Source organism: Bos javanicus, chromosome 14 (assembly GCF_032452875.1).
Source record: "Bos javanicus breed banteng chromosome 14, ARS-OSU_banteng_1.0, whole genome shotgun sequence".
Classification (NCBI taxonomy): domain Eukaryota; kingdom Metazoa; phylum Chordata; class Mammalia; order Artiodactyla; family Bovidae; genus Bos; species Bos javanicus.
The window spans coordinates 16841932-16864287 of record NC_083881.1 but is presented as its reverse complement, the minus strand read 5'-3'; the positions used below and the strand labels follow the sequence as shown (position 1 = coordinate 16864287).

The 22356-nt window shown below is 42.9% G+C and overlaps 1 protein-coding gene across 6 annotated transcripts in view; it reads left to right on the top strand.

Moving 5' to 3' along the window:
* Positions 1–7204: 7204 nt before the first annotated feature.
* TBC1D31 (TBC1 domain family member 31) overlaps positions 7205–22356 on the top strand; it is a 66880-nt gene continuing 51728 nt past the window's right edge. For 2 of the 6 annotated variants that reach the window (XM_061438691.1, XM_061438690.1), the window contains exons 1-4: positions 7357–7440; positions 10030–10126; positions 12361–12507; positions 19845–20023. In XM_061438691.1, the coding sequence (XP_061294675.1) occupies positions 12471–12507; positions 19845–20023 (216 nt within the window). In that variant the 5' untranslated portion in view covers positions 7357–7440; positions 10030–10126; positions 12361–12470. Of the gene's footprint in view, positions 7441–10029; positions 10127–12360; positions 12508–16228; positions 16345–19844; positions 20024–22356 lie in introns of all 6 variants that reach the window. The other 4 variants (XM_061438687.1, XM_061438686.1, XM_061438688.1 and 1 more) reach the window with 4 other exon arrangements.

Here is a 22356-nt window from a genome sequence, read left to right as displayed (position 1 = left end):
AAATAAATAAGTAAAAGCTCACACAGGGTGCTGAACACATTACAGGACTCCTGTCTTTGTGTCTCCCTCCTGCTTAGTGTCCAGTCCCCTGCTCAGACATCACCCCTCAGGCAGTATCTTCCCTAAATCCCTTAATCCAAGTATCACCCCACCCCATTGCTCTCGTCCCTTTACTCTGCTTAAAATTTTCTTTACTTTTCATTACCGAACGTGATATCGTTTCTTTCTTTAGTTGTCTGTCACCCCAGCTAGCATGCCAGCTCCATGCAAAGGTGACTGACTTTGGTTCCCTGTTGCACACCAGCACCCAGGACAGCCCTGGCCAGCAGTAGGCATTTCATTGACATTTACTGAACCAATGAGTGAGTACACCTTTGCAGAGGAGGGCAAATGTAACTGTTACATAGTAAGGAAAAGAAGAGACTAGCTCCCCTGGAAAAGAGAGCAATCAGAGATACCAAGAGGTTCTGAGAGCCGGAAAACCTGGAGGAAAAGTCATGTGAGATATTTTACTGGGAGTTGGAGGTGTGTCCTCTTTTAGTCATGGAATTTTAGTTGCAGATGTGATGTGCAAAACATGCATATGCTTGCCTGGCAAGGCACTGGAGCCAGAAAGGCTACATCTGTCACATTTGTTTGAAGCCAATCCAAGTAGGCTAACGTGCGTTTGGAGAGCTCTGAGAGAATGTTATGTCTTGTACATGCTGTCAGCAGCAGGAGGGGAAAACGTGTTGGGAAGAGAAAACACGTATTAACAAGCCACGTTCGTGCTGTGAGGTCACACACAGGGCTTCTCAGCCTCGGTGCTGTCAACACTTCGGTGCTGTTTACAGTTGTTGGCTGGTGAGAGCCTTCCCTGTGCAAAGGATGACTGGCAGCAAACGACAATCTCAGCAGTTACGATAACCAAGAACGTCTGTAGACGTGGCCAAACATCCTCTGGGGTTCTGGTAGCAAACTCACCTGGTTGAGAACCATTCAGTTACATGTGGTGCTGGTCCGCTCTCCCTCCTTCATTTGTAACTCCACACCCACACGTAGGAGGACAACCCTTCAGTGCCCCTCAAAGACGATTTATTCCTTGTGGACTCCCTCCGAATGTGCCCTGATATTTTCTGAGGTCATCTGTGGTCAACCATTTTGTTAGTAGCCTCCAACAAAACACATCTCTCTGAATTCCTGCCCAAGCGTAGTTCCCATCTACACTGAGTCTAGACATGATCACGTGGCCTACTTCAGCCAATGGGACATTGACAGGCGTGCTGATGGAAACAGAAGCTTGTTAAACACTGACACGTTCGAGCTTGTCCTGTTGGAACATTCCTTTGTTGGGAGCCAGAACAAAGTTCAGGCTAGATTCCTGAAGGACCAGAGGCCACATGGAGAGAAGCACTGATAGATGAGGATATCTATCAGATGAGGATATTCCAGGATTCAACTGCAACTGAATGCAAACATGAGTGACCTTGGCTACACCATATGAAGCAGAAGAACTGTCCAGCTGAGCCCAATCAACTCACAGGATTGTGAAAAACAGGAAATCAGTTTCGTTTTAAGCCAATAAGTTTTGAGGTAGGGTATTACACGGCAATAGTCAACTGAAAATGATGCTGGGAAAGATTGAGGGCAAGAGGAAAAGGGGGCAACAGAGGATGAGATGGTTGGATGATATCACAGACTCAATGGACATGAGTTTGAGCAAACTCAGAGATAGTAAAGGACAGGGAAGCCTGGCGTGCTGTAGTTCATGGGGTTGCAGACTTGGACACGACTTAATGACCAAACAACAACACCAATAACAAGTTGATGAAAGTAAGAAACACTGCAGTGTTGGAGCAGGCTCATGTTAGCTTACAAGAGTGAACTGTGGAATTTTCGGAATCAATTATTAAATGTTAAATTATAGGTTGAAATAAATTACATTTAAAAAATAATACATAATCAAAACATATCATTCTTTTTTAAAATTAATTTTTATTGGGATATAGTTGATTTACACTGTTGTGTTAGTTTCTGTTATACAGCAATGTGAATCAGTTATACATATATATATACACATGTCCACTCTTTTACATTCTTTTCCCATATAGGTCATTACAGAGTATTGATTAAGGTTCCCTGTGCTATACAGTAGGTCCTTATTAATTATTTATTTTATCATTTCTTAATTATTATACTCCTTTTTACTATTATCTATGGACTCATTGGAAAAGACTCTCATGCTGGGAGGGATTGGGGGCAGGAGGAGAAGGGGACGACAGAGGATAAGATGGCTGGATGGCATCACCGACTCAATGGACGTGAGTTTGAGTGCACTCTGGCAGTTGGTGATGGACAGGGAGGCCTGGCGTGCTGTGATTCATGGGGTCGCAAAGAGTCAGACACGACTGAGCAACTGAACTGAACTGATGGTCTTGAGGTTATTTTTTTAAGATTTTTTTTGATGTGGGCCATTTTTAAAGTCTGTATTGAATTTGTTACAATACTGTTCTGCTTTTTATGCTTTGGTTATTTGGCCACAAGGCATATGGGATTTTAGCTCCCTGACCAGGGATCAAGTCCATACCCTCTGCATTGGAAGGCAAAGACTTAACCACTGGACTGCCAGGGAAGTCCCCTTCTTGAGATTATTTGTATCTAAACCCATGCACCACAACTACTAAAGCCCAGGGGGCTAGAGCTTCTCTTCTGCAACAAGAGAACCCACTGCAATGAGAAACCCACATACAGCAATTAGAGAATAGCCCTTGCTTGCCGCAACTAGAGAAAGCCCAAGTGCAGCAACAAAGACCAACCACAACCAAAACATTAAATAAATAAATCTTAAAAAAAAAAAAAAAAGGTGGGAAATTTGCAACCACTGCCCATTCTGCCATGGAAATGGGAGCTTCACCCTCTGGTCCCCTCCTGCCTTTAGTCAAGAGAAGGCCTTCTAGAAACCCTAGTCTACGTGAGTAGTTTCTCACAGTATGTGGGAATGATCTTGCTGCCTGTCAAGATCAACATCACACTTTCCCCTCTGCTTTGATACTGTACCATTTCAGCTGTAGGTGCCAAATCCTTTTGATTCCACATGAAATACTACCCTGGATTGCTTTCATGTATGTTTTATGAGTACCCCTGGGCATGAATATTTATTTAAGCAACTCGGAGCATATCCCTTTGATTTTCTTTTTCTGTCCTCACTGATGTTTAAAGGGTAGGAGAGGTGCACAGTGTCATAGTTCACCTGTAATGGCTTTGGCCTCCTAACCCCTTTGCTTACAGGGCCAAATAGTCATCTAGGAAATGGAAAACATTGCCTGGCTTTGTGTCAGTTAGCAGCATGACACACATTTCTGTTTTACTAATGAAACAGCTCTTTCCTGTGCAATGTCAGCTTTCCTACACAATGTGTCAACGTACCCTTGTCATCCAACTGTTGCCTGTTTGGATCCCTTCCACAGTGACTGACCTGGTCAACCCTTCATCCACGGTAAATTCAGAGACACTGTCAAGAGAATGAAAAAACAAGACACGGGAGAAAATATTTGTGAAACTTAAATACGATAAAAGGCCTATATCCAGAACATATACAGAATCCTCAAAACTCAATAATAAGAAAATAAATAGCCCAATTATAAATCAGGCAAAAGATCTGAGCAAATATACGCAGAAGCAAATAATCATGAGAAGATACTGAACGTCATTTGTCATGCTAGAAATGGAAATTAAAATCACCGTGAGGTACCATAATACCCTAGAATGGCTATAATTACACAGACTTCTCATAGATGCAGAGTACCTGAAAATACCCTACACTACTCAGTATCGGTGGGGATGTAAAATGACAGCTACTTTGAAAATGCCTGATGCTTTCTTAAAAAGTTAAACCTACACTTACTGTATGGTCCAGCCATTCCATATCTAGGAGTTTACTCGCCAGAGATGGAAACATATATTTATACAGAGACTTGCACAGGAATGTTCATAACAGCTTTCTTGGTAATGTTCCTCAATAGGTGAATAAACCCACTAACTGTGGTGTGTATATACCATAGAATACTACCCAGCGATAACAAAATATGAACCACTGATATACCCAACAGCATAGTTGACTCTCAAAATAATTCTGCTGAATGAAAGAAGCCAGACCACCCGCCTCAAAAAAAACCAGTACCTAGTTAACACTCCTTTGTATAAATTTCTAGATTAACTAATCTAAGAAACAGAAGGCAGATCAGTGGTTGTCCTTGGATAGGGAGGGGTAGGAATAAAAAGATTGCAAAGAGTCAGGAAGAAAATTTTGGAGGTGATGGATGTATTCATTATCTTGATTATGGTGATGGTTTCACAGGAATATATTTATGCCAAAATTTATAAAATTACACACTTTCAATACAGTTTAAAGTGCAGCTTATTCAATGTCAATTACACATCAGTAAAGCTGAAAAAAAATATATATGTATATAGGTATAGGATGCATCAGTTATTGATTAAGTAATGATTCAAGATGGAACTAGAAGGACTTCCCTGGTGCTTCAGTGGCTTAGGCTGGGGGCTCAGGTCAGGGAACTAGATCCCACATGCCACAATGAAGAACCCCAGTGCTGCATCTAAGACCCAGTGGAGCCAAATAAATAAATATTTTTTTAAAATAAACATTTTTAAAATATTTATTTTAAAATAATTATAATAATAATTCTAACAAAATTTTAAACATATTTATTAATAAATATTTTTATTATTTATTTTAATAACCCAAGGGATAGGCTATCCACTCCAGTATTCTTGGGCTTTCCTTGTGGCTCAGCTGGTAAAGAATCTGCCTGCAATGTGGGAGACCTGAGTTTGAAGCCTGGGTTGGCAAGATCCCCTGAAGAAGGGAAAGGCTACCCACTCTAGTATTCTGCCCATAAGCTTAACATCCTAAATTTCATGGATAATCAAACATTCATACATAGTTTATTACCATCTCAAAGCTAATAAATAAAAATAAGGAATGCAGTCATCTTCTCTGTGATGGGTTATTAAGAGTTGTCTGGTTTCTCAGAGCCACCCCTTGATAACAATACAAAAAGTTTCTAAATCTGGATGGCTAAATTTTTGTGAGAGTTCTGCTTTTCTGATAGAGTTTGAGCTTTTAAAATATCATGGCCATGTAATTTTGAAAAAGTGATTTTTCTCCCTGTAGTGAGTTGAATAGTGGGCTCCCAAAATACATACCCATGGTCTAATCCCCAGAATGTATGGATGATACCTGATTTGGAAATAAGGTCTTTGCAGGTGTAAGTAAATTAAGGGTCTTGAGATTATCCTGTATTATCCAGGTAGGCCCTAAATCCAACAACAGGTGTTCTTATAAGAGAAAAGTAAAGGGAGATTTGAGATAGAGATTAGAGGAAAAGAGAAGGTGTGGTGAAAATGAAGGCAGAGAATGAAGTGATGTGGTCTCAAACCAAGGAAGCCAGCAGCCACCAGAAGCTGGAAGAGAAAAAAAAGAGGGAGCGGAGGCTTCCCTAGAACCTCTGGAGGGAGCAGCCAGCCAACACTTGATTCAGACTCTGGCTTATAGAACAGTGAGATAATAAATTTCTGTTGTCTTAGCCGCAGCGTCAGGAAACCAACACTACCTCACAGAGCACTAAGGATGGGGACAATGGTACTATCAATATTGTAGGTTCGCTATGAGGATTAAATGAATTAAATGAATTGATACTCCTCAAGCACTATGGAAGAGCGATACCTGCTGTGCTTAGTTGCTCAGTCAAGTCCAACTCTTTGTGACCCCATGGACTGTAACCTGCCAGGCTCCTCTGTCCATGGGGATTCTCCAGGCAAGAATACTGGAGTGGGTTGCCGTGCCCTCCTCCAGGGGATCTTCCTAAGCCAGGGGCTGAACCCAGGGCTCCCGCTTTGCAGGCCAATTCTTTACAGTCTGAGTCACCAGGGAAGCATGTTTGATACCTAGTTCCCAGGTGGCGCTAGTGGTAAATAACTCCCCTGCCAATGCAGGAGACACAAAAAACTCTGGTTTAATCCCTGGGTTGGGAAGATCCCCTGGAGAAGGGAATGGCAACCCACTCCAGTATTCTTGCCTGCAGAATTCCATGGACAGAGGAGCCTGCTGGGCTACCAGCCCATAGGGTTGCAAAGAGCCCAACACAACTTAGCTACAAAACACCAACAACAAAGCACTATGAAAGTTCTAAGTAAATAGTCTTCAGAAAGAATTTCTCTGGTGTCAACACAACCTACTGTTGATCACACTGCTTTATTGGTGCATGTCTGGTGAATTGGACACCATAATAGTGAGCCTGCGTCTGGTCAAGGCTATGGTTTTTCCAGTAGTCATGTATGGATGTGAGAGTTGGACTATAAAGAAAGCTGAGCACCGTAGAATTGATGCTTTTGAACTGTGGTGTTGGAGAAGACTTTTGAGAGTCCCTTGGACTGCAAAGAGATCCAACCAGTCCATCCTAAAGGAGATCAGTCCTGAGTGTTCCTTGGAAGGACTGATGTTGAAGCTGAAACCCCAATACTTTGGCCACCTGATGCGAAAAGCTGACTCATTTGAAAAGACCCTGATGCTGGGAAAGAGTGAAGGCAGGAGGAGAAGGGGACGACAGAGGATGAGATGGTTGAATGGCATCACCGACTCAATGGAGATGAGTTTGAGTAGACTCTGGGAGTTGGTGACAGACAGGGAGCCCTGGCATGCTGTGGTCCATGGGGTCACAAAGAGTCGAACACGACTGAGCGACTGAACTGAACTAGACTATGGAACTGAAACAACACTCATGACGACGGTAAAAAGGTCAACAAGAGCAGACTTATCAAGATTCTTTTTGAACCGGAATACTCTATGAAAGGAACCCTTTACCTCTCCATGCATTTGGGTCCTTTCTTCTCTATTAGTTGTCTGTACAACTTCTTAATCCCTAAACGCAATGTGAAACACAATCCGGGGCCACTGGGTAAAGTTATTTTCTTTGCTTCCCTTGGGAGTCTAAAACTCACCGAGGCGCCCAGAGATCAGAATTCCCAAGGCGACACCAAGCGCCCATGTTACACCTGCAGAAAACTACGACTCCCAGAAGGCTTTGGGAGGCGGACCGCGAAAGGGGTGGAGCCTAAGGGAGAAGGTCGTTGGCCGATTCCATCGTCCGGAGCGGGAAGGGTTGGCTGGGCGGAGTTTGGGAGGGAAGGCCCGATTAGTTGTAAATAGAAATATCGGCGTCCTGCGCGCGGTTGGTACGATCCACGCGGAGGATCCCTGCAGCCTCGGCCGGCGCTTGAAGTTTCCCGGGCCGGGAGCGCGGCGTTTGCTGGGAAGGCGCCGAGACCGTTGTCCGGCCGGCGGCGGCCGCGCGGGAGCTGCGACATGCAGAGCACAGACCTGGGCAGCAAGGAGAGCGGCAAGATATGGCACCGCAAGCCATCCCCGGCCACTCGGGACGGGTACAGGCCGCGGCGGGAGGAGGCGCGCGCTGGAGGGGGATGGAGGCTGGCGAGGGGCGGGTCCGCGGTTTCGGGGAGGCGTTTGCGGGTCCGTTGGGGAAGGTCTCGGGATGGGGGTGCGGGGAACCGGACGGAGGTTCTGGTTCTTACCCTGCTCGTGATCCCCGGGTTGGGTGACCTCTGATAAACGCAGGTAGCTTGACTTTGATGATCGTTAGAGACCCCCTTCCCCTGTCTTGGGGACAGGAGTCTCAATTAGGATCAGCGTGGAGGGCCTGATTTATGCTGGGGAATTTGCACTTCTGATGGGAGCCAGGACTGCCTGCTTTAATTAGCCCGGAATCCCTGTGGTATTCCTGGCACGCGGTAGATGCTCAGTAACTTATTTGTTAATTATAACATCTGGGAAAGAACTCAGGAGGAGGAACGGATGCCGGAGAAGAATGCACTTCTCCCTCTTCCAAATGCCATCCTTAAATCTTTTATCCATTCTTGAATCATTGTTAGCAGTCGGGCATGCAAGCATTCTAGTCATCAACTGTTTGATGAGCACCTACTTCTGTGCCAGGCTTCTAAGCGCTGGGGGACAGTTGCGGAACGCAACAAACTTCTGATTCTCTCGGAGTTATGAATTAATGTGTATCCAGCGTAGGTCAGCCTTCTAGTAAGGTCAGCGTTGCTGCTGCTTTTTTAAAAAATAGACTTTGTTTCTTTAGGACAGGTTTAGGTTCGCAGCACAATTGAGAGGAAGGTACAGAGATTTCCCGTGCATCCCCTGCCTCCACACACGCCTAGCCACACCTTTACCAGTGTCCCCACCAGAGCAGTACACTTGTTGCAGTTGCCCAGCCTGTGTTGACACATGGTTACCAACCGAATTCCACTGTTTACATTAAGATTCAGTCTTCCTGTTCTACATTCTGTAGGTTTGGACAAATGTATAATGACCCATCCACCATTATGGTCTCATACAAAATATTTTCACTGCTCTAAGAATCCTCTTGCTCTGCCCAGTCATCCCTTCCTCCCCAGCTCTTCCTTTCATGCTTTTCCCGGGTCTCTGTCCTGTTTGATGCTTTTGTGTGACTTTAATGGGAGCCTTTGTCCCAAAGTGGTGCCATATTGGTGCCGTGTTAATCTTACTGCTTTTAATCCCTTAGGATTCCATTGACTTTACTGCCTCACTTGTGTTCATATTTCATGTGTTTCTCGTTCTAGTAATTTTTCTGTTGATTCTTTGGTTGCTTCTCAAAAAATCAGTAGAGTTTGAGTGCCAACTGCAAAAGCACAGTGCTGCACATGATTCCATTAGCTTATTTGGTTTCTGGTTGTTCTCAGTCCTCCAGGAATGTTGCCGTATCATCTCCTTTGAATTAATATTTCGTCTGGAACAGGAATTCTTCCATATAGACTTTTCACTCCCAAAGTTGGAGTTTATGTAAATATCACCTCTACTAATTTAAAAAAATTTGTTTGTTTGTTTTGGCTGTGCTGGGTACTAGTTGTGGCATGTGGAATCATAGTTCACCCGCCAAGGGTTGAACCCACGTCACCTGCATTTAGAAGGTGGATTGTCAGCCACTGGACCACCAGGGAAGTCCCAACGCCGCCTCTACTTCTGAGATTCTCTAAATGTTCTAAAAATTATGCCTACCCACAATAATTTTTTTCCTTGCTGTTAATATCTAGATACACATACAAGATTCAGAAAATGACTCACATTTGTGTGAAAATGTCCTTATCTGTTTCTTCCACTAAAACATTGTTTCTTTTTGTTCATTAATACCCGTTGTTATGATGTTGAGAAGGGCAGGGGGGTGGGGAGCGCTGACTGTGGAGTCAGAGGGACTGCAGTTGAAGTAAATGTCCACCCACCAGCTCTGTGACCTTGGGCAAGTTAATCTTAGGCAGTAAGTGAAGATAATGGTACTTAACAGCAAGATTGTCTTAGGGAATTAGTGTCTCATGTATCTGGGTATTCAGTAAATATTTGATGTTTTTATTATGTTTAAGGACTGAGGAGCACCATCAGGCAAATTACGAGCCGTTGAAAACCAGTTCTAAAATAAATACTTGTATGTGTGATTTAAATGGAAAGTCAGAAGGATAGAATTTTGCTATTAAATGTGATTATGTCATGATGGTACGGTTATAATAAAATTATTAGTGTCTTTCTGTATTTTCCATATTTTGAACAATGATCATGTAATTTCGTAATCCACACACACATTGTAAACATTATAGAAAAAAGACTGGAGGGAAAAGTCCTTTGCTTGGTCGAAGTTTAATTGCCAGGGAACATATTGATGTTGTTACTTATTGTCTCAATACATTCTCCCCACTCCCCTTTGGGAATGTCAGAGAAAAACCAGAGCTGGACAAGAGTTAAAGTGGTGAAAAGAAACATTATTCAAGACTATTATTGCAAGAGAGGAAGCAAGACCTCAGTGTAGAACTGGAGTTGATGTGTTCTGGGCTGGGTTCAGAACACAGCCTGAGCAAGAGGGAAGTTATAGACAGAGACCAAGGTAGGGGTCAGAGGATGGAAAGTTACCAAGAGAAAACATCTGGGGTAAATCTACCTCACAGGATTCTTGCTGAAGATGGGCCAGAGTGATCAGACAGCAGTTGGGAGATGATGGAGAATGAGGAACCTCATCAGGTGTCAAGGATGATGGTATTAAAGGTAGGGGGTTCTTATTAAACTGACTGAGCATGCTTGCTAAAATTAGATTTTTCAAGGGAATGTACAGATGAGCCTAGGAGAAGGTTCTGAAGCCTGATTAAAGTTTGGTCAAGCCGAGAATCTTTGTCAGGAACTAGATAGAAATAATTTTACTGTTTCATCCAATGAGTCTCAGAAGCCTTATTTTTAAATAAAGTAAAGAAAATGTTTGATATACTTAATTTGGTGGTTTTTAAATGAAGTGATAATGAGGCAATTGTTTCCAATATTAAAATTCAAATTCATTAAAAGTCAATTAAGAAATTTCATGATTTGAAAACTTGTTGCAGGAGAGAGTGGGCTTCCCAGGTGGCACTACTGGAAAAGAACCTACCTGCCAATGCAGGAGACATAGGAGACGGGAGTTCAGTCCCTGGGTTGGGAAGATCCCTGGAGGAGGGCACAGCAACACACTTGAGTGTTCTTTTCTGGAGAATGCCATGGACAGAGGAACCTGGCAGGTTACAGTCCATGGGGTCTCGAAAAGTCAGACATGACTGAAGCGACTTAACATGCATGCATGCAGGAGAGAGTGGAGAAGGCAATGGCACCCCACTCCAGTACTCTTGCCTGGAAAATCCCATGGATGGAGGAGTCTGGTAGACTGTAGTCCATGGGGTCGCTAAGAGTCGGACACGACTGAGCGACTTCACTTTCACTTTTCACTTTCATGCATTGGAGAAGGAAATGGCAACCCACTCCAGTGTTCTTGCCTGGAGAATCCCAGGGACGGGGGAGCCTGGTGGGCTTCCGTCTATGGGGTTGCACAGAGTCGGACATGACTGAAGTGACTTAGCAGCAGCAGCAGCAGGAGAGAGTGGGGTTACTCTGGTCTTCATGACCCAGATATACACACATGTATTATTTTAAGGAGTTAATTAGTTCTGCAGATTTATAAGTTTGCTTTTCAGCAGATATATGGTATTGATCTTGCTCTCAAAAAATAATACCTTTAGACAGATATAATCATATTTTTAGATTGAAGTTAAAGCTCCAATACTTTGGTCACCTGATGCGAAGAGCTGACTCATTGGAAAAGACCCTGATGCTAGGAAAGATTGAGGGTAGGAGGAGAAGGGGGTGACAGAGGATGAGACGGTTGGATGGCATCACTGACTCAGTGAACATGAGTGAGCAAATTCCTGGAGGTAATAAAGGACAGGGAAGCCTGGAGTGCTACAGTTCATAGGGTCGCAAAACGTCGGACATGACTGAGCGACTGAACAACAACAACAGATATACTTGAAAATAAAATTCATGTATACCTGGAACACCCAGAGTCACAAAAACAAAGTCTCATCAGGGTATTTTAAAATTAGGATATTGAATTGAAATTTTTCTTACATATGGTAGTTTGTGATTTATATAAAACTACTTTTCGTTAATTACTTCATTGTTTATGTCTTGCTTGGTGTAACAATCCAACTACTCGGTCAAAAATACATTTTCTTATCATACCCTGTTGTCTGTCACTTAAATCTGCTCATGTGTGTGTTTATCTTTTTAAATAATTTTTTTAAGTTATTTGTTGGCTGTGCTGGGTCTTCGTTGCCACACGGGCTTTCCTCTGGTTGTGGCGAGCAGAGGCTGCTCTCCTGATGTGGTGTGCAGGTTGCTGCTGTCGCAGAGCACGGGCTCTAGGGTGCACAGCCTTCGGTGGTTCCAGCGGAAAGGCTCAGTGGTTGCAGTTCCTGGGCTCTAGAGCACAGGCTCCGTAGCTCTGGTGCACAAGCTTAGTTGTTCTCCAGCATGTTGTTCTGTGGAATCGTTCAGGACCAGGGATGGAACCAGTGTTCCCTGCATTGGCAGACGGATTCTTTACCCTGAGCCACCAGAGAAACTATTTTTTTAGTGTCTGTCTCTACTACTGTGCTGAAAGCTTCGTAAGGGCAGGGCCTCTGTCTATCAACTACCCTTATCTCCTGGTTTATGCAGTGTCCAATGCTTTGTGAGTTTTTAGGTGTTTGATGAATAAACGAACAGTAGCAACTCTGGTAATAACATCCTATACAGTTTTCAGAAGTCACTGTGTGGTTGCTTCTAGGACAGGAGGAGGAGAAGTAGAAGAGGGAAGAAGGGGTAGGCAAAAAACTTCAAAATTAGTGAGGTGTACTACACAATGCATGGGCTTCATAATAACAAGTAATGCTTGACATAGAGTTTAATGGTTTTTTGTTTTGTTTGTTTTTTGGCAGAATTATAGTGAACATCATTCACAACACTTCGGATTACCTTCCCAAAGTTTTAAGATTCTTGAACGTGGCTTTTGATAGCTCGGGTGATTGTTTAATTGCTGGGGACCATCATGGAAATATCTATGTTTTTGACTTGTGTGGAAACAGGTGAGCAAATACTTTGGATATTTACCAAGTGATTACTTTCTTGACTGTTTTAGTACCTACCATTGATTATTCATTTAGAAAGATTTATTAAGTACTTACTATATTTCAGACACTTTGTAAAATTCTGCCGTTAGTGCTGGTGGAATAAAGTGAGAAAGAATAGAAAGATAAAATGGTTGGGTTTTTTTTAAAGAGAATTAAAGTTCTAGTTTTAACAGCATCTCTAGTAGCTTGTTTTTTCTTAAATTTCAACCTTCATTATCTCTAGTTTATCGGTTAATGTCTGGTACCTGTTTAGAAAAAGCACAGTGGCCTTTATATAATGCATTATTGTCAGAGTGAACTAGATCTAGGAATCTTTACAGATTTGATCATCACTCTTCCTCCTCTTCTTTTCCTTTACCAAACAATTTAGTGAGAATGCATTAGGTGGGAATTGATGGAGGTAGTCATCGTTGCAGTGGGGGTCGGTGGAACGGGAAAACTGTGCTGGCCCAGCCAGAGAGTCAGAAAGTGTCTGTGTGGGGATGGGGGCAGTCATGGGAAGGACGGGGACTTTGGTCGAATGAGTGTATTGAGGCTAATGGGGGCCAGGTTCCTGACTATTGGAAAGAGGAGTTGCAAATATGGAGAAGGAGAAAACTAGACCAAACCCTGTGGACCCGGATTGGATTTGGTTCTGTCTGTATGAATCCTTGGTTTTGAATATATGTAGACAGACAGAGAAATAAATAGAGGTGTGTGTATGAGAAAGTGAATGAATTATATGGACATAAATTTCCTAGCATTGTTCACTGATAGGGCCTGGAAGCAATAACACCCCAGTAGTAATGAATATACCCAGTGCCCAGTTCTTTTCTAAATATCAGTCTGCTTCAAGGAATTCGGGATCCTTGGAGAAACAGCCAGTTTTAGGATGGAGGCAGGGAAGATACAAGATAAGCCTGCAGTGCTTTGTAGCCAGAAAGAAGGACTCTGTCAAAGAAGGATGGGGATGTGTCCAAAGGACAGAAGTGTCACCTTGAAGGCGCTCTCTCTGGGCAGATTGGAGACAGTGAGTTTCAAAATAAATGATAGTGGTGGCTCGTAGCCCACTGAATAAAATGGAAATCTGGGAATTCATGCTGCAGTCAACAGTTTAATGGGGATAGATGTTTGCAGTCACAGAGTACCTCCCCCCAAAATACTTACTAAAGAGAAAAAAAAGCAGTAATCTTACAGTGAAGAAGCCTGGCAGACGCCACCTCATCAAAGGATTAAAGTTAAAATAACCAGTAGTGGGGCAAATCAGAGTTCGTGTGCCACCTGATAGGGTGCAGTGGTGAGAGCATAGTGTCACTTCTCTCATATTCCTGCCAAAGACAGGTGACCTGAGTCTCATCAGTAGAGCCAGCTGGCAAAGCTAAATTAGGGCCATTGGATAGCAAGACTGGCTTGTGACCTTCACAGGGGTCAAGGACATGAAGGATGCGGAAAGCCTGAAGACTTGCAGACGGAGGGAGCCTAGACACTCGACAAGTCAAGGCTTGGGTCTAGACCGATCCCTTTGCTGTAAAGGAGGTTTTTAGGACAGTGGACAAAACTGAGGTCTGGGGATTAGACAGTAGTAATATATAATTTTCGGATTTTGATGATTTTATTGTGGTTATATAGGAAACTTTCCTTGTTCATAGGAAACGTGATTTCGGTAACCTAATTCTCAAATAGTTCAGGGAAAGAAGAGCTCATAAATGATTTATCTGTCTGTGATTTACTGGGTAGAAATGTGTTAATCATTGTTTCCACTCCTTACCTAATGGTCATAATTCTCCCACCCATTACTCTTGCATAACCTACGCAGCCAGTTCCCAATCGTAAATCAATATACCTGTCTCTTTGCTCCCACTAAACAAAATAAAATAAAAATCCCAAACTAAACAAAATAAAAATAATTGTTGATTGACTGCATTATAGAGCAATGAACTTCAACATCAGTGATGCAGGTACTTCATTTGCTTTTATCTGTTCTCATTTACTCATTCCATTCTTCTCCAAGTTTTCCAAACCTTAACCAATCTCTGCGGTTCCTTGTGTTCAGACTCTACTCTTACTCTGACTGCCTACCCTCCTAATTCATGGGAAAATAGACACCCTCAAGCTTCCTTTCCTTCTTCCCACCACAACCTCCAATATATCTGCAAGTCCATCTGTTTGTAAAACTAGATGATCCTCATTTGTAACACTGCTAATCTCTATTTCTATGGCTGCCCGTGGGACTTTGCACCCTGAATGTTCCTCTCTTTTATTCTGTCCACTGTTCCTTTTCTCTCTGTAGATATTCACATCCGAGTAGAGGTACGTGTGGCGTAGCTGTGACCTGAGATCAGGCCTGTCTAATCCTGAAGGCCACTGCAGTGGGCCCACTTGTAATCTTCCTAGTCGCTTAATCCAGTGGTCTTGTTTCAGTTCTCATCTTACTAAATACTCTTGTCTTCCATCCTTTATGAAATTTTTCTTTTGCTTCAAGGTACAACTCTTTCCTGACTTTCCCGCCTCTGAGGTCGGTTTTCCCCTTGCTTTGCTGACTTTTTCCACTGTCTTTGCCCTTATTGTCCTGCCACTGGGGCATTTGTCCCCAGCGTGCTTCTTTCCGTATTCTCTGTATTCTTTTTAATCAGCTCATTACCACCAGGCCTCAGGCTTCAGCTGCCGTGGAACATTGTTAACTCAGACCTTCTTCCCCCACCCACTGGGGAGCTTCTAGATAGCACTGTCTAAAGCCGTAGCCACCGACTGCCCTCAGCCCTTGAGAGGTGGCTTGGCCAAGTTGAGATTCATTGATGGTATAAAATACACTGGGTTTTGAAGATTCACTGTGAGAAAAACGAATGTACAATATCTCTGATGGTTTTTTATTAAATGTTGAAATGATAATATTTTAGATACACAATGAATTAAGTTTAATATGTTAAGATTAATTTTATATGTTTTTAACTTTTAATGTGGCTTCTAGAAAATTTTTAGTAACACACATGGCCTGTATTCCATTTCTTTGGGACAGCACAGCTCTAAATGCTTTTCAAAGGCCTTAATCAGTTCAATTCAGTTCAGTCGCTCAGTCGTGCCGACTCTTTGCGACCCGGTGGACTGCAGCACGCCAGGCCTCCCTGTCTTTAATGCTACATGTTTAAAACCAGAATTACTATTTCCTACCGCCGTACTTGTTCCTCTTTTGCTGAAGTTTGAAAACTTCATTTTTTTGGTTAATGAAACTCTAGCTAGGTGCCAAGTACTCTGCTAAGCACTTAAACATACATTATTTCACTTAATCATCATGTGTTCATTTAACCATCACGACAACCTTATGAGACATCTTTTATCTCCACTTCACATGTGAGGGTTCCTGATTACTCCCTCTTCACCCCCCGTTTGATGCATCACCAGACCTTTCTCCCCTTGACTTCTGACACCTTTCCATTTTACACCCAGAATCCTCTTCCTAAAAGACATGCCTGGCCGTGGTTCTGGTCTGCTCAAAAGCTCTCGATGGCTCCCCATCCCATGGAAGTAAGATCCAAACGCCTCTCCATGGCAGGTAGCCCTCTTCGTCATCTGCTTTGTTCTGCCAAAATGGGAGTTCATTTTCCTGGGTTTCATTTTCTTCTTCTCTAAGGACTCTGCTGACATGAAGTTTTACAATATCGGAAGAAATTCTGATACTAACACAGTAATCTCTTACTAGGTTTAATCTTGTTCAGCGAACAGCGCAAGCTTGCACAGCTCTGGCCTTTAATCTTCATAGGAAGTCTGAATTCCTTGTGGCATTAGCTGATTATTCTATTAAATGTTTCGATACAGGTAAGAAGTCCTATTTATTTTTTGAAGCAGAGTGACATGTAGGTGGAAATACTGCAGAGAGTTGGCCAGTCTGTACAGTCTGAGAGGAGGGAGCAGACCCCACAAGACAGCTCTCACTTCAGACACTGGCCACAAATTTGGGGATCCCAAGGCCATCCTCACATCAGATCAACAGGCTGCAAATTCAGGGTTCCCCACAGCTACCCCCAGGTTTTAGAATTCAGTAGAATGATTCACAGAATTCACTATGCTTATGATTATAGTTTTTAAAAAAATAACTTTATAGCAAAAGTATACAAATTAAAACCAGCCAAAGGAAGAGACGCATTGGGTGGATTCTGGGAGGCTCCCAAAAGAGATGCTTCCATCATCCCCAAGGACACATTACCCTCCCAGCATCCACATGTGGCCATCTGCACCGAGTACTGCCACACCAGGAAATTGACCTAAGCTCTTGAGTTTTTATTGGGACTCCATTACATCAGCGTTTGGTTGCCAACTTGGTTGAACTCCGTTTCCAGCCTCCTTCTCTCTGGAGGTTGGGCTAATAGTATGAGACCCAAAGCCTCAGCCTTCTAATCACTCACGTGGTTGGTCGTTATGGTGTGGCCAGCCCCCACTCTGAGGTTCTCTGTGTAGCACAAACCATCTGTTTTGTCCAGGGACCTACCACAGATAACAGAGACACTCCCACCACTGGGGAAATTCCAAGGGTGTAGAGGTTGCTGGACAAAGGCCATGCATACCTCTCTTTGAAGGCCAAATTCCTTACTGCATATGTACAAGGATAAATACTTTTTAAATTTTACATGTGTATTGATATTTTTTGCCACATTACACTTTTTAATAGAGAACTAAAGAGTTCTATAAACTGAACTTATTATTAAGAAAAAAAATCTCAACTGCGTTGTTTTTCTTGTTAACGTATCAGATACAACATTTAGAAAGATTGTAAACAATAAGAATAGGAATAATAGTGCTGGCTAACACTTATATAGCGTTTACTCCTTGCCAGGTACTGGTCTATGATTTTATACATATTATTAATTTTAATCATCATAGTAACCCACAGAGATGGTTACTATTCTTATGCCCAGTTTTCAGATGAGGAAACTGAGGCACAGAAATAGATTAACCAGGTTTCCACAGCTTGGTAAGCAGCAGAGCCAGGATTTCTAATCTGGGAGTCTTGCTGCAGGCCCCTGCTCCCAGTCACTGCCACCCTCTCAGCACCTGCAGGAAGGAAAGGCAGTCGTGCCCAGAGACAGTCAGTGCTTTTATATCAGGGGCCCACCTGTCTAATCTGTTTTCTTTGCATATACTTTTTTTATAAAATATATGATCATCCTATCTATATCATTTGATAGAATCACTTCCTCCCCTTGTGAAAAATTTATGTGTTTAAGATCAATACTCAATAATCCTACTCTAGAAATGCTTGCAATACAAGTTACTACTATTGTTTGGCCTCACCTGCAGGCTTGTGGGCTCTTAGTTTCCCAACCAAGAAATTGAACCGGTGCCCCCTGAAGTGGAAGCACGGAATCCTAGCTTCTGGGCCACCAGGGAATTCCTTATACCATGACTATTAATGTTTATTACCTTTTAATGACTATTACCTTTTGGTGGATTTGAAACTGTTTTCAGTTTTTGGTATTACACACACTGCTGATACAGAAGTTCTGATACACTAAGTCTTTAAACTCATCTGTGACTGCTTTCCTTGGATTCCATCAGCCCCTTCTCCTCTCATCTTAGTTGTATCTTTTATACCCTCTCCTGTTTTATGGAAACCCTCGTAACAAAGCCCTTTCCGTAGTGTCGTCTCCACCTCCCCAGCCACCTCCCTGTCTCCACTGCCGGATCCTGTGTCTTCCCCGCTCCATGCGTGGGTTCTGACCCTTGCCTCTTCCCCTGCAACCCCCACTCCATGCCTCTGAGACTTCTATCTCCAGGGTCTTTAGTAACCTCTGATCATATAAATCCTCTTCATACTTTTCATTTTGTTTCTCCATAGCTTCTAACACTTTAGCTCCTTTCAGGAGTCTTGGTTTTCTACTGTTAACCTCTCTTGGGTCTACTTTTCTGACTCTTTTCCGGGTTCTTTTGTGATTCCTAGACTTTTGGATGGGGCTTCCCTGATGGCTCAGACTGTAAGGAATTCTGCGTGGAAGGCAGAACACCCACGTTCAATCCCTGGGTTGAGAAGTTCCCCCGGAGAAGGAAATGGCAACCCACTCCAGTTGGGTATTTGACCCAATTAAAAAGAAAAAGTAGAGGAACCCACATAGGTTGTCAACTTTTAATTTTGCTAATTGACATTGGAAAAAACAATGTAACTTCATGAAATGGAGTTTGTTTTTTTTTTAACAAACTTAGAAGGATATAATAGATTTAAAGGTAGTATTTTAAATTCAGTTTTGTGGAAAACTCATCATGTTATGCTTATTTTTCTTTTCTCACTGAAGGCCAGTGAAAAATTGCCCATTAAGTGACGCCAGACTTCAGACTGGTGTTTGGAAGCCAGTCCTCCCTTCCCAAGCGTTTATCTGTTCCTCTGTCTTCAGTTTGACCTACTTTATATCTTAGTGTTTCCCAGATTTACATCTGGCTTTCTGGGCCCCAGGTTCATCTTTCTGGAGGAACAAACCAAATCTGACCATAAAACTGTAACATGCCTGTCATAGGAAACTTGGAAACACAGAAAAATGTAAAGAGAAAATAAAAATCACTACAATTTTACTACCCACTGATAATTATCGTGGAGGGTTTTTGATGTTCTCTTGAACGTGACACGACAGAAGGCTGGGCTTTCTTTTGACATAGTTGTGTGTGTCTTTTTTCTCTGCCTGTGTGTCACACATGCAGACACACACACACACACAGTCAGTTTTTAGAAATCAAATCTGTTATCTCTTCTCACACTAAGTCTGATCCCCCTCGTGTATTTATGTCACATAGTAGAGTCACCTCCTGTTTACGTAACTAAACTGGAGCCGCTGGATCCACTGAATCACTGAGTCCTTTGATTTTTTTCCTTTGTAGCTCTTGAGTTTGTTCCTTTCCCCATTGCCACATGCTTAGTAGAGACCCTCTTCATCTCCTGCCTGGATTATCACAGCAACAGATTAACTAGTCATTTTGTAATCTCTTCCTCCTCTCCAGTACATTCACTATGTCTTCAAAGTGCTCTTTCTGAAACAGCCCAGATACGGTATTCTTACATATAAGACTATTTCAAGAGAAAGCCCAGGCTTCTGTCATGTCACATTCAAGACTGTTCTTAAACCCCCTTTCAGCCTCATCTCCTCCTGCCTCCCTGATAATCCACGTGACTACCATGTCCCCTGGTGCACTTCATCAGCCAGTCACAGGCTTCTGTTCTTTTCAGATGTTAATGGAGTTGAAGGGACCTCATGTGATCCCTGGCCATCTGTTGAATCTGTTCTTGGATGAAATACCAGGTTTGACCTGTATGACTGTTTGCCTTTTTCCCTCAGTCACCAAGGAGCTGGTTAGCTGGATGAGAGGGCATGAATCATCGGTGTTTTCAATCTCTGTGCACGGATCAGGGAGATACGCCATTACCACCTCCTCTGATACAGCACAGCTCTGGGACTTGGATACCTTCCAGAGGAAAAGAAAGCTGAATATTCTCCAGTCTGTTGGAATACAGAAGGTCAGTGGACAGAGCACGTCTTGGTCTGTGGTGCTTCTCAGGCTAGTTTGTGGATCAGCCGGATACGGATGTTATAAGTAATGTTTCATTTTGCCTCAGTTATGTCAGCAACAAGCAAAACTGTTTTATTATTTATAGTATGTAACTTCAACTTTAGTTAGGTGATAGTTTTTACTTAGCTGATTGATTTTGTTTTATTTCTTAACCCAATTATGAAAAAGTCTAAATGTATAGAAGATTTGTAAGAATTTCACAGTGAGCACATGTGCATCCACCACCTAGGTCCCGCTGTACCATACCATACTTCGTTGCTGTTTAGTTGCTAAGCTGTGTCCAACTCTTTGTGACTGTATGGACTGTAGCCTGCCAGGCTCCCCTGTCCATGGGATTCTCCAGGCAAGAATACTGGAGTGGGTTGCCATTTCCTTCTTCAGGGGATCTTCCTGTGTCTGGGGATCTAACCTGTGTCTCCTGCATTGGAAGGTGAATTCTTTACTGGTAAGCCACCTAGGAAGCGCATATCATACTTACATATTAGTAAACTATATTATGAATCTATCCATCTGTCTGTCCCTTTGTTTATTAACTCACTTTTTTTTTTTTTTAAAGTAAATTGAGGACATCAGTATACTTGCTCATCAGTGCTTCAGCCTGCATTTAAATTGGGTTTAGTACTTGTTGATGTAAACTTTGTTTTTAATGTATGTCTTAAGCATTCATTTGTTAAATTTTGATAAATGCATATACGTTTGTAATGTGCAAACCTATTGTTACCACTGGAGAAGGCAATGGCACCCCACTCCAGTACTCTTGCCTGGAAAATCCCATGGACGGAGGAGCCTGGTGGGCTGCAGTCCATGCGGTCGCTAAGAGTCGGACACACCCCGCCCCATCGCGGGAAACGGGGGCGGGGGTGCGCCGGGGGCCTCCCACTTATTCTACACCTCTCATGTCTCTTCACTGTGCCAGACTAGAGTCAAGCTCAACAGGGTCTTCTTTCCCCGCTGATTCTGCCAAGCCCGTTCCCTTGGCTGTGGTTTCACTGGATAGTAGGTAGGGACAGTGGGAATCTCGTTCATCCATTCATGTGCGTCACTAATTAGATGAGGAGGCATTTGGCTACCTTAAGAGAGTCATAGTTACTCCCGCCGTTTACCCGCGCTTCATTGAATTTCTTCACTTTGACATTCAGAGCACTAGGCAGAAATCACATCGCGTCAACACCCGCCGCGGGCCTTCGCGATGCTTTGTTTTAATTAAACAGTCGGATTCCCCTCGTCCGCACCAGTTCTAAGTCGGCTGCTAGGCGCCGGCCGAGGCGAGGCACCGCGCCGCGCCTGGCCGACCGATGGCACCCCACTCCAGTACTCTTGCCTGGAAAATCCCATGGACGGAGGAGCCTGGCGGGCTGCAGTCCATGCGGTCGCTAAGAGTCGGACACGACTGAGCGACTTCACTTTCACTTTAAACTTTCATGCTTTAGAGAAAGAAATGGCAACCCACTCCAGTGTTCTTGCCTGGAGAATCCCAGGGATGGGGGAGCCTGGTGGGCTGTCGTCTATGGGGTCGCACAGAGTCAGACACGACTGAAGTGACTTAGCATAGGATAACATTGTTACCACCATCCCAGAAAGTTCCATCATATCCCTTCCCAGGTAAGCACGCCTCTGATGTTCTTCTACCGTGGGTTAGTTTTATCTGTTCTAAAATTTCACAGAAGTAGAGCTTTTCAGTAATGGTTTGTGTAAAGCCTTTTTTCATTCAGCATCATGTTTTTGAGATTCATCCTTGCTGTTTTATGCATCAGTAGTTTGTACCTTTCTATTGCTCATCAGTATTCCATTGTACACTTGTATCACTTTTTAAAAATCCATTTCTTTTGTTTTTAAGGTTTGTTTTTGTTTGCTATTTGATTAGCTAAATGCTGTTTTCAGGATTGCATCTCCCATTTAATTAATTTGCTTCAGGTTATACATGCAGTATTGCTTTTAATTTCTTGGTTATTAGCATGAACAACTAGCAGTTCATGTCATTTTGTAGTCTCCACAAAAATCCCAGGGTTCTTAATCATTTAAAAAAGATATAAGTTACAGCCAGCTTACTCATCAGCTATTTTGGTCAAATGCCTTGGTAGGTTTTTTCTTCAGTTGCTTTAATACTTAAGTTATTTTAAAGTCTAAGAAAGAGAACACTGAGAGTTGAAGCCACAATGGAAACAGTCATGAAACAATGACACAAAAACCATCTATTATTTTTACCATGAAACTAGAATAGTATACACTAAAGAGCCGCCAGGTTTAACCTTGGCTTGGTGGTTCAGACATTTTAGTTTA